The sequence below is a fragment of the Conger conger genome, chromosome 7 (genome assembly GCF_963514075.1).
Source record: "Conger conger chromosome 7, fConCon1.1, whole genome shotgun sequence".
NCBI classification, from domain to species: Eukaryota; Metazoa; Chordata; class Actinopteri; order Anguilliformes; family Congridae; genus Conger; species Conger conger.
The window spans coordinates 53,537,171-53,550,646 of NC_083766.1; the positions used below are offsets into that span (position 1 = coordinate 53,537,171).

At 46.2% G+C, this 13,476-nt stretch overlaps 1 protein-coding gene across 1 annotated transcript in view; it reads right to left on the reverse strand.

Moving 5' to 3' along the window:
• Positions 1-13,476, reverse strand: part of nectin1a (nectin cell adhesion molecule 1a) — a 98,686-nt gene that overhangs the window by 14,216 nt on the left and 70,994 nt on the right. Inside the window, exons 2-5 of the mRNA XM_061247398.1 lie at positions 12,705-13,076; positions 9,373-9,672; positions 8,202-8,319; positions 2,277-2,428 (exon numbers count right to left, since the gene is read on the reverse strand). Coding sequence (XP_061103382.1) covers positions 2,277-2,428; positions 8,202-8,319; positions 9,373-9,672; positions 12,705-13,076 — 942 coding nt within the window. The remainder of the gene's footprint in view (positions 1-2,276; positions 2,429-8,201; positions 8,320-9,372; positions 9,673-12,704; positions 13,077-13,476) is intronic.

Consider the following 13,476-nt stretch of genomic DNA (forward strand, 5'->3'; position numbering starts at 1 on the left):
GGGTCAAGGCCTCCCACTCAGCCAATCAAATTAAGCCAGGCATTTTCTTTACTCACTCAAGGCATTTCATAAACGTATTGCAAAAGAGTCCCAGACATACTGTAGCAATAAAGTCTAATCCATGTCAACTTCCCTGCTTTAAAACGGCTTATCTCCCCTTTCCTGAACAAACAGCAATGAATGTGCTGAAATAAATAAACGGGCTAGAACAATCCCGCTACAGACATGCAGGGCATGTTCTACTGTGCCCTATACAATAATGAATCCACTATCAGCGGCCTCACTCATCCGGATGGAGACACTTCAAGACAAAGACCACAGGCTCCCTGAACACACACGCGGACCACAAAGAGGACCGGGCGTGGACTGAACGACAGATGAGACCAAACGAGAAGAAGGCAGAGAAGAGGTGAGATGATAAAAAAAGAAAGGTAAAACCTTTTCAAATATTACATTTGAGACTGTAAAACTTGCTAACTAAGTGAATGAGTGTGATTCACAGTGAATGAGGAGCCTGGGCAGGAGTAACTGCAGATCTGGGGGAGACATGACATCTGGGAGAGGGAATGGAAAGTGAGTGGGGGATGACTCACATCCTTCTCCCTCTCTCAGCAAAGTGCTGAATAATGTTCATCCTGTCCAAGAAATGCACATAAACACACATACACGCACACACACTGATTGCAACCGGGGAAAAATGTCCCCACTTCGTTACAATGTCCCCACATAGATGGGTAGATAAGAATTGCATTCAGAAGCTGACCCCCGGACCCACCCTCTATATTCGTCCCTTTTTATTTTACCAAGCGTCTCCATGTCATGCCCCTTCCTTCAAAGTGGGTTTAATTGTGATTCATCACATTGTGAAATCCATGAACAGTCTGCAGTATTATGGAGGCAAGTACACATACAGGTTATGCAGGTTGTGCAGTTCTACACAGTAGAGTGCCTTCAAAGCACCTCTTCCCACGGTTTAAGTCCATGCGATTAGCCTATTAAATGAATCACTTCTTCAGTGAACTTTACATTGTTGCTGCAACAGTGAATGGGATTATGGGGATTTTCAAAGTTGCCCTGTCTTGAATTCAGTAAAAAGCAGTCACAGGTGGAGGGGAGGGAGGGGCTGGGTGTTTGCCTAATCACCGTTCATCCCCTCTCTGAGCTATCCCAGAGTGGGCCTGCTGTTAGCCTGCTGTTAGCCTAGCGCTGGCAGCTGTGAGGGGTGGGGCCCGGACATCGCTCTGAGCGCAGCGGTTGGTTGGATGCCAGGCACCTTCGCTGCGGGCGAAACAAAAAGCCGCGCAGCCCGACGCCACACTCGGAACAGCGAGCTCCAAGACACCCCGCCACAAAGCGTAACCGTAGCAGCCGCTATCGTCCCGACCGTCAATACGACAAAAACAAAACCAAAAAAAATATCACAGGGAGGGCGCTTTGATCGTACATTTTTCCCTGAAACGTGGAAGATCACAAGAACATTCACCGGCGCTGGAAAGCAGCGTCAGGGAACTGAATTGTTTTTGATGTATTTTCCTCCCAGGTTATTAATGGAGGGAAACAAGAACAAGCGAAAGGAATGTGCTTACAAAAGGCCCCGGTAGTTCTCAGAAATGTGGCCACGTTGCACAAAGTTCCGATTCCCGAGCCTGAAATAGAAGCGTTTTGTTCTGTTCTGTTCTATTTCGGGACACAGTGACGCAGCAATGTCCTCCGCTCTACACCTGCCTGGATCTCACCGTCAGGGAGTAGGACACATCGCTCGCCCCGGGAGCAGAGCACCTGGGTGCGGGAAGGGCCAGGGTGGACTTATTTGAGAGGTCCTTCTCATAGTGAACATAGCCTATGGGTAGGTCGTATGTAATACTTGTCAGGTTCCATGCACCTGTAGTCGCCTCGGCTAAACCTTGTAGACAGGCTAATGAAAAGTGCAAACATTTATTTCTGATGAAGGCTTGATATAGCTGAAATACTAACATTGTAGCTGGATTAAAAGTTTAACCTGAAGCATTCTAACCAGGGCGTGACTCTCATTCTTTCACAGATGGCAGGGTGGATCCATCTTTAGAAGTGCTGACATAGGCACAAACAAAATGAAACGCAGGCAGATGGGAGGTGTGGATGGCTTTATCACATGGCGGGGCTGCGGATGGCGGTCAGGATTAACAGCCCTCATCATCTCAGGTTCGGGGGTCTGGACTCACGACCGACCGCACGACCGACCGCGAGCTCCAATGGGAGCCGAGGTCAAAGTTCACGGCAGGTGACCTACGACCTACCTGTGACATTGACCTCCACCTGGCCCGAGCGCGTCCCGATGCTGTTGGTGGCGTCGCACACGTATGTTCCCGCCACGTCGTTCGTGACCAGCCCCTTGAACAGCAGGGTGTCGTTGCGGATCTCCGCGTTGGCGGGCATCGTGCCGTTCAACCTGGAAGAGAAAATAAAATAAATAAACTACAATTCCCAATGTTACCATAACAAGGTGAGTGGCAGCTTGCTGAAATGAACGCCAATTAAACACAGTGAACTGGACGGCAGTCTCCATGGAAATGTACCATTATATACCTGTATATTTATTAATATTTGATAAGACGTTTCAGGAAACTGGCACACACTGCATCAAGCAGCCAAACAATCTTTATTAAATAATTTAGTCAATTCAAAAAGAAAATTGAAAATCGAAAAACGGTTTTCCATGATTGGCTGTATCTACGATGAAGGTAAATAGAGACCTGAAGGGGGAGATTACCTTGAGTACTGTGTCAACTGTAGAGCAGTAATGGAACAGAGGCATGGACCGTGAGATCGCTGGAGCTATCGCAGAATACGTGTTACCTCCAGCCATCCTGAACCAGCCCATTTTTCAAAGGAGGGCAAAATGCTAAATTCCTGCATTCATATAGTGCCTTTATCCAAAGCACTGTACAATTAATGCTTCTCATTCACCCATCCACACACACACAGCAACGGCATTTGGCTGCCAGGCAAGGCACCAACCAGCTCGTTGGGAGCAATCGGGGATTAGTTACCGACACTTCGACACACCCAGGGCAGGATCAAACCGGCAACCCTCCGACTGCCGGACGATATCACATGGTATTGTAGCTCCATGGGCTAATTAAAACACACTCTCCAATCATCTAATTTTGTGGACAGCAGTGAGCTTTATTCCTCGTCCTGGCAGACAAAAAACTCTGTTGGCTTTCGTTGTTATTCGTCACTTACTGTTATTGATTGATAAAGCATGTCTTGGTTGCTGATATTAAGACAAACACAAATACCAGCCTGTGGCCCACAAGGACCAGGAAATGAAGATGACTGGTGTAGAGCTTTACGGAGGTTTTGGCTATGATACCCTCACAGTAACAGTGCTGGAGACGATCCGAATCTCCCCTCTTCACGGTCCGCTGTACCTGCGTACGCAAAGTCCGCACCAACCGCTGCCTCCAAGTGATCTCACCGGCGAGCGTTTCCCGCTAAACCCCAGCTGTTTGTGATTTTATGACGAATTATCGAAGACCGTGAAAGTCAGCATGATTCATCTGTTTTGGCAGCCATTTCATATCCTCTCCTCGTTGCCTTTGTGGATGACAGATTTAAAAGTATCGGATCGTCCGTCCGTCTATCCATCCATCTCCACGGCCGACCATCCGTCGACCTCTCTGCCTACTCCATCAATCAGTGCCGTAATCAAATCTACCTACATGCTCTTATCTACGCGCGCCCATCGATCAATATAAGCGCCGATCTCTGTATTTTTCATCAGTACATCTTTGTTTCATTTATTTCAGAACGCACTGTAGCTTAGCGTTGGCAACGCGGCACAATCTCTGTTTGACATTAAGCTGTGCCTGCTTCGGCTTAAAGAAGATAAGAGAAAAAGAGCGAACGCTTCCAGTTGTACGAAAGTCAGTTATTTAACTGAATTACCATGCTCGGGATGCCAGCTGTCACAGTTTAAGCCCCGCGATGATCCGTTATTAATTTCGCCGCATAAGCAACGGTCCGCAAATGTTCGCCTCTGAGTCCCACCCCTGTTTTAAAGGAGCAGAACGGGAACGGTGCTGTCGGAGATGAGGAACAGTTAGGAACACGGAACGGAACGAGTCATCGACTGAGTACGAAGCAAAGAACTTTTGAAAATCGCGGGGGAAATCAGGTTAGGCTTCAATCTTGCAAACTGTCAAACTGTTAGCTTGATGTAATAAAAAATAAAAACAAACAAATAAATAAATAAGTACATTCATGAACAGCTCTTTTTAGAATTGGAAAAAATGGCAATTTTACATATTGTGATTGTGAGACGTTTTTAGTAAAAATGTTTTGTTTTTTTAAAACTGCATTTTTATAATGCCTTCATCCAAAGCGCTGTACAATCAATACTTCTCATTCACCCATTCACACACACACCAACAGGGATTGGCTGGCATGCAACCATACAGCTCGTCAGGAGCAACTGCATAGCTGCCAACTCTCACGCTTTCGGCGTGAGACACACGCATTTGCATGTGCGTGTGAAAACAGGCAAATGCGTGTCTCACGCCGCCGAAAGCGTGAGAATTAGCAGCTATGGAACCGGGGGATAGGTATCTTGACACTTTGACACACCCAGGGCGGGATCAAACCGGCAACCCTCCGACAGCCAGACAACCTCTCTTTCATGTATCCAGCTCATTGGTACTGATGAAGTACAAATGAATGTTGCGGGCAGAATGTCCATGTCCACTTGAGATGAATTGCCTCACAGTGCTGGGAGGTAGCATAGCAAGTGCTAGCTTGGTAAAAATGCCTTACAAAGCTGATTTTGAAACTCTCGGTACATCCAAGCAGAGGTTTCCCTAGGGTCTGTGTTCTGATAGGATCCCACTTTCCACTCCTGCCTGGAAGAAAATGGTCTGAAACCCTTCATTCCACACCGCTGTGTTATAGCACAGATATCTACGCCTCCAAATGTCACCACCCAGCATAATCCAATCTCTGCATTCAGCATGCAGTCAGTCAGCTGTCTCTGTGGACTGACGGGGACAGCACACACATCCTGCGGCCAATGTCTCTCACTTACTTTAGCATTTTCAGCTCTGTGCGCGTGTGTGTGTGTGTGTGTGTGTGAGAGAGAGTGTTTGTGTGTGCGCATGTTTACATATGGAAGATAGGAAGTGGATATGTGTGTCTGTATGTGGATAGGTGCATCTATGTGAGTGTGAGTGATAGAGGCAGTATTGTTTGATGCTATCACTCAGACCAGGTTCATGTCTAACTCCACAACTCCATGGTGACATGGACATCACATAAATAACACAGTCTGCAACAACGCAAACTCATAAAAGGTTTAATTTAATCCTTTGCCTGTTTGGGCACACTTTAGAACCTATGTTAGGACATTTAGGACCATAAGATTTACACAATTATACTGCTATTGGATGACACCTTGTTATAACAAGCTATTCTTAGCTCAGAGCTATATCCTAATCCATCAGTGAGAAAGGTTCATGTTATGCTTTTGGATAAACATTAAACATATCCCTTACGCCAAATACTGTATTGTCCAATTGGATGTACAGTATGTATCTACTTCAGTCATTCCCAACCCTGTTCCTGGAGATCTACCAGTAGGCTACCATTTCAACCATAACTTGGCACACCTGATTCTACAAAAAAGCTCAATGAGATCTCTAGCTGTGGAATGAGGTGTGCTTTGTTACAGTTGGAGTGAAAACGTACGGGACGGCATATCTCCAGGAACAGGGTTGGAGACAAAATGTTTATCCACTTATTGTAACGAGACAAAACATGCAGTAGGTGGCACTGCATTAGAATTAAACACATGGAACAAATAATGCTGTTTGTTTCATAGTGTGAAATGTAATTCCATTCCAACTCTGAGGCATGCAAAGCTTATGGTGATTCTCATGTCAATTCCATACAACAGAGAAAGAGAGCGAGAGAGGGGGCAGAGAGAGAGAAATAGAGAGGGGGGAGAGGGGAGAGAGAAAGAGAGACTGAAGGACGCAGAGAGACAGAGGGAGGGAGACATAATACGTGTATTGTATGCGTGAGCTTCAGACAGCGATGCGTGCAGAATTCTGTCACAATGCACACGTGCCTCTGGGAATGTGGATATCAGATGGCACATGTGGCCCCTGTACAACAAGTGTGTGTGTGTGTGTGTGTGTGTGAGCCTGTGTGTGCGAGTGTGAATACATGTGTTTGTAAATCTGTGCCGCGCTGTCACAGAAGGGCCCTGTAATGACCTCTGGTGCAAAGCCTGGGGAAAGTGTCACAATCCATTTAGAGTCTGGTTTCCACTGCCCCGTCTGCCATCGCCTCCGACCCATCAGCACTCCGACCTCCTCGCTCCTGATCCCCACCCCTCCCCCACACCCCCTCTCCACACATCTTTCAAACAACTCCATCTCTTTCTCTCATTCTAATATAAGCATGCAGTGAAGGCCCTCTCATCCTTCTGTCTGCCTCCTCCCTCAATGTGCCCTTATTTAACCCTGTAAGGTGTGACATCACAAATAAGTGATTAGAATGTTCTTAAGTGAATTCTAATGCTGATATAACAATATCCACATTCTAATATTGATGTCACAATGTTTGCATTCTAATGCTGATGTCACAATGTTCATGTTCTAATACTGATGACACAATGTTCACATTCTAATGCTGATGTCACAATGTTCACATTCTAATTCTGATGTCACAATGTTCACATTCTAATGCTGATGTCACAATGTTCACATTCTAATACTTACGTCACAATGTTTACATTGTAATGCTGATGTCACAATGTTCACATTCTAATACTGATGACACAATGTTCACATTCTAATGCTGATGTCACAATCGTCACATTCTAATGCTGATTTCACAATGTTTAGATTCTAATGCTGATTTTACCATCTTCACATTCTAATGCTGATTTCACCATCTTCATATTTTAATACTGATGACACAATGTTGGTCATCAGTGCTGGTGTTCAGTCTGGTAACTGCATGCAATGGAATTCTAGAACATTGACTCAGAATAAAATAAAAAATTTAAAAAGCCTTCTGCTGCTGGGAGTAGAGAAACAGTCCGGGATGAGCTGTAATTCACACCCATTGGGGATCAGTCATACATGTGCTCATGTACCATTCACAGGGCAATTTTAAGGGGAATTACAGGCGCCTCCGAACCATTTCCTCCTTCTCTGGGGTCTTAACATTTTTGGTGCATTTACTCATTTGCACTAAAAACCAACCGAGCATAACTTCAAGGATCATGCACAGGTTACAAGCCTTGTAACCCACACACGCGCTCGTACGCGCACAGCCAACCGGGGGCCGGGAAGCAAAGCCCAGGTCGAACACGGCACGTGTGACTACCATCAGCGCTATTTCATTTTTTAGCGGCGAAGCGTTCTTTTTTTAACAGGGCGGTTCATGTGCGAGAGATAAACTTTCCCCCGGGGTGAAGCCCAAACAGCCGCCAGCGGGGCGCGGCAGCTCTATTGAAAGAAAAATATCGCCTTTCTCGTCCTGTTTTGTCAGCGCCGCACGGACGGTTTGAGATGCGAGGCTCGTAATAGCTCTGTGGCGGCGGGGAAGAGCGCGGTCCCGGCTCGCCGTGAACATGTGACGACGGAGCGGCGGGGACGCCGGCGCGGAGAGAGACGGAATAATAAAGAGAAAATAATAATAACCATGTTGACACAACCGAGATTTGGCGTGACAAAACATCGCCCGAGGCCCTGTTTCCAAAGCTACGTGCTGCCAAATCCACCAATTACGTTCAGCGCAGAGGCCACCCGGCCGCTTCCAGATGCGAGTTTGGACCGCTGCGGAAAAACGTCGATATAACTTTCCACACATCTGATTTCATGTGGTCCACTACCAGGGCTTCTGGTCACTGTGACGCTGCAGCCAATGAAAATGTTTTATTTTTACAGATTTGGTGGGCTGGAAAAGTCAGCCTTAGTGCCCAAACAAACACACACAAACACATATACAGGATGAGAGAAAATTCCCTATTTGAAAACTTGCTATTAAATAACAATGGTCTCATTTTAGCCCCTTTGTATCGTGAATACATAGATGGTATGTTTCAAAGAAGTTTACATTGCACAAATGTGCGCACACGCACACACACATTTACACGCCCACACACAGGCATATACACATGCGCACATGCGTACACACACACACTCAGGACTTACATCTTCCACTGGTACACAGTGGCGGGTGGGTTGCCATCAGCCTTGCAGATGAGACGCACGTCCGGACGGTTCAGGTACCAGTTCCCGTCAAACCCCTCAACCGTCACCTCCGGTTCGTCTGTAGAACAGGAACACTGGGTCAGCTCGGAGCCCCGGTCCTCCTAACCCAGCCTGAACCCTAACCTTCACAATGCATAATATACCCCAGCCTGACAGACACGCCATAGTCTCGCTGAGAGCTACACAATGTGCCCATAATGGGCGTGTTCCTGCTTTTGTGGACGTGTGGAAATGAAATAACGCAATGCCTGGCAGAACGCAGTTTGGGTCGGTTAGCGTTTACACAGACGTGTTGTTCCAGGTGAGTGTTAACAATGACGGTGCGGAGCGGATATTGAGTTGCCCTGGGCGGCAGGATTTCCTGTGACACTGTGTACCGCGGAGGACATCTTGGCTCTGTGAATGAGCCGGAAGCGGGGCGAAGGCACATTGTAAGTTATTCATAGAGCCTGTGTAATGGATAGCTATCGTTTAGATTTCGCTGATACTGATGCTAAAGCGATACATTCAAATTGGTACCGGAGCCTAAACTGTGCCAGAAACCATACCTTCTTTAATATAAAGAGCAAATGATGATTATATCTGCTTTAAGATTCAATACTGTCATGTCTCTTTTATTGCAAATACAACAAATTTAACAATGTAATTGTTTTAACGAATTAAATTATAATTTATACTTTTACACTTGATTTATACCATTTCACTTTTGCCATTGTTGTATTTTGACTGAATGTAAGGTCAGCTAGCTTGCTAATGGTACCTGCTGTCACGGACTGGGTAGACACAATGTCATAGTAGCTTGTGAAAGCACATGAGACACACACGAGAACCAGTGCCATAGTTATGAGCTCACAGTTTAGCTCATAAAAGGCCTGTACTAATTCTGAATGTTTTAAACAATTATTTATTTCATTTTTATTTATTTTAGTTATTTCTCTACATATCCATCGACAGTAGGATGTTTGAATCGTAAACTCGGCAGACTATTAAAAGAGGGCGTTCGTCCCTCAACGTGTCTCTCCCAGTGTAAATATAGGTTGATGACGGTACGGTTTCGACACCCAGCGCTAGTGAGAACGGGAGTGGAAAGGACCGGAACTCTGGCTCTTACACAGGATGTTGAGGATGACGCTCTCTGTGATCCTCTCGTTGCGGTAGGTGACGATGCAGGTGAGCTTCTGCTTGTGCGTGGCGCGGCTGGGCACCAGCACGTAGTTGCTGAGGACCGTGACCGTGCCGTTGGCGTTCTGCGTCTCCTGGTTGACCTCCTCGCCCTTCAGCCGCGTGTCCCAGGTGATGGTGCTGGGAGGCTTCCCGTTGGCCGAGAGGCAGCTCGCCACCGTCAGCTTGCGGTTCGACGAGCGAGCCACGATGGTGGGCGCCGACAGCGTCATGGAGATCATCGGCCGGGCTGGACGGCAGAAAGAAAAATTACAACACTTAAATTAAAATTACAGTACTTTACTGGCAACTCTGCTGCCAGAAAGTTACTGTAAAAGTTACAGTAATTTTTTTTTACAGTGCTGACAACAGGCCATGATTTTACGGATTGTTGCTGTTATTACACCCCTAAGGGTAGTTCAAAAAGGATTTACATATATATACTTACTTGCTGTACATTTTTCAGTAATTTACTGGCAGCTAGTGAAGTATCGTGAATGTATAAACAGCCTTTTTATTTTCAGTGAATGCAACATAGTACCATAGAAACATGCTGACATTGATGGCAGGAAGTGGGCCTCAGGATAAAGCCTTTGACTCAGACAGTGAGGAAGAATGGCATCTGGTAGATGAGCCATATTCATAATAGTAGTTTAATTTATTTATTTAAAAAAAAAATGATATAGGGTATGTTGACTAAGCACACATGTTCTTTCACAGCAACACCAACATATTTTACAAACCTCCCCAAGTAGCCAAGGAAACAAATGGCCGGGACACTCTAGTTTTGAGGGGAAAGCACCAGCACCATTGTGCCGTTTTAGATGTCTGTATGTTGTTACTGAGTTGTACTGCTCCTTTACTCTTATACGTTTAAATAACAGAAAACAACCTGAGCTGGACTTCATCCCAGCCATTCCTCAGGTCACCTTTCCCACAGCTGCTAGATGAATGTGGTAGGAGAAAAAGCCCACATTTATTTGCTATGGATCATTAGGTTTCCACTGCTACATGTCCAGGTTATGAATTTAGATAAAATAGTTGAGCAACTGGCTTCCGAATATGACTTCATCATCATCAATTATCACACCCTATTCCTATAAGTGAGAGAAAAAACTGCCAAAAAATGTAATCATAAAACACAGCATTAGTTTTTTCTTCTTCAGCTCGAGTCAGATCCTTGTGAGAGTGTGGTGAAATATCTACAGTAGAGTGAAGCTTCTGGAAATTACAGGGTTACATTTGGGTCTCAATGGCTAATCCTCACCAACCTAGCCTTTTAAAATGGATTCAAAGCAAACTCAAGCCAACGCTTTTCTAGATCCAGAAGTGATTACGATTTCCAATTTTCAAAAATTCATCCGACCGCAATCCTTTGTGGCTTGCTAATTGGCTTCTAGCACATCACCCGCGCGAATACAGCAGGCCTGTTTGTGCACGCTATGCAAATCCCCGCTAATGCTCATGTCGTACGGGAACGTAGGCTGGCATTTACCTCACGGAGTCACGACGGTCCTTCCTGACATTCGCCGGGCAAAGTGCTGTTTGACATTCGGCGAACCCGCTTTTCACACGCGGGCGTCGCCGCGGCTTTATCGCGGCCGGGCTTCCGCGCGGACAAGGGCTTCCTGACACCGGCCGCGCTTCAGGTTTACAAGAGGTCCCGGCGAGAGGGACCACTTATTCCAAGTGCCCGCTCTTTTGGCTGGCTGCCTTAATGGAAGCGAGCTAATGCCTGATTTCTAATTAGATCTCCGATGAGAAGCAACACGCGACCTTTTCGATAATCTGCCTCTTAGTTAGTTACTATGCCGGTGCGCCCCTTCTCTGAGACAATGGGATTACGTGCTCCTGAGGAATTGCCCGATAAGAATCATACGCTGAAAATAAATTTGGAGGGGGTTTATTGATTTCAATTTCATTTGGGTCTGGAGCTCGTGTACGGGAGTTGGGTTAATTTGCGCCCGTCTCTGCCTGGGGTGGAACACTTCAATGAGCACGCGGTTTCTCCTCAGCACTACAGAAACAATGGGTGTTTGAAACAATAGCGCAACTGCAAGAGACACTGTAAATATTTTATGCGGAGGCATTGTGTATTTTAACCGCAATGACACGGTCTGCGCGGAAAGGACGTTTTTTTTAATGGCTACCCTACTTTTATTGTTGTGTTTAACAGGCCCCGTTATCCACAGTTGCTGGTTTCATACAGTGCATTATCCACTTGTGCAGGGGGGATGTGCTTCGAAACAATCCATGTTAAGTACTTTGCTCAAGGGTACAAGCACAGAGACCCATTTTAGCATTCAACGAGTCCAGTTTACTGACTGCTGGATTACAGACTCAGCTAAAGAGAACATTTGCAACAAATAATTCAGTCTCTTTCTCTTATTGTGTGACCTTTTAAACTAAAGAAAATGTGTGTGCATGTGTGTGTGTGTGTGTGTGTGTGTGTGTGTGTGTGTGTAGATGTATGTGTCTGTGTGTTTCTGTGTGTGTGTGTGTGTGTGTGTGTGTGTAGATGCGTATGTCTCTGTGTTTATGTGAGTGTGTGTCTGTGTGTGTACTTGGAGGGATGTGTGTGTGCACAGCGTGAACATTACTCAGCACTGCTGAGAAAAGGAGAGAAATGAATGAGAGTGAGTGTGAATAACTTTAACAGTAAATGATAAAGTAATCAAACAGCAACCATGCTCAACAGACAAAAGACCAAGCCCCACCCAGGTTCGCAGCTGCCTTCCCCAAGAAGGTGAGGTTGACCGCGTTCTTGCGGTTGAACATTTGGAGAAAAATAGAAGGGTGTGTGTGTGAGTGTGTATATGAGAATGACTTAAACAGTAAATTTAGGAAAAATTAATCTTAACTCCACTCAAAACATAAGACCAAGCCCCACCCAGGTTCGCGGCAGCCTTACCCAGGACGGTGAGGTTGACCATGTTCTCGCGGTTGATTTGGAGAAAAATAGAAGGGTGTGTGTATGTGTGTGTGAGTGTATGTATAGATATCGTTACTTGTATAGGTATTGTTGTTTTTATTGGCTGTTGTTGTATTCTAGCTGCCAACAGTGTGAAAGCTGATTGTACTCTTCAAGAGTTCTGAATTTCTGTATGTTTACACTAGGACTCAGAACTGTACTGTCCTCTCAGGTCTACTTTTGCACTTGTTCTTGTGATTGATTTGCACTTTGTTGTACGTCGCTCTGGATAAGAGCGTCTGCTAAATGCCACGTAATGTAATGTAATGTAATGTGTGAATGACTTAAACAGACTTAAACGGCCGCCTTACCCAGGACGGTGAGGTTGACCATGTTCTCGCGGTTGCCCGCGGGGAAGGTGGTGTACTCGCAGATGTAGGCGGCCTCGTCGTTGAGCCGCAGGTTGGAGAAGGTGATGGTGGTGTCCTCCAGGGACGGCGTGCGGTGGCGGACGGCGGGCTGCTTGAAGCTCACGCGCTCCTTGAAGGGCGGCAGCACGGACACGCCCAGGCTGGGGTTGGCGATGGCCACGTTCTGCTTGGTGCCGTTGAGGAACTTCTGCCAGGTGACCTGCGAGATCTTCACCGGGGGGTTGCTGTTGACGAACAGGCAGCGCAGTTCCACCTGGGAGCCCACGAACCCCCACTTGCTGGCGTCCATCTGCACCGTCTGCGCCCCTCCGCCTGTAATGGAGAGGGAGGTCAAAGGTCAATGTACGGAACAGAGCTGGCTCGCTGACTCGCACATTGGCTACGTTGTGCGGGTCGATCTGGGAGTATTTCACTTCTGCTCATAATGCTCTGCTCAGTTCTTGTCAATTGATAACATTTCACTGGTTTCAACGGACCAAACAAATCAAAATGGGAGAGCATGGTGATGTGCTCGGACAGAACGTTCCACACAGACAATGAAAAAGGTTAGGAACAGAAACAACCGTTCCTGCCAAACTCAAGGAAATAAAGTTCCAGTGGAGGTACATTTTTGTTCTCCAAGGATCAAATTTCCCTAATGTACCCTGAAAGTACAGTAATGTTCACTTTGTGGAACTAATTAGTATGTTTCCCAAGCAAAATAGGTACAAAT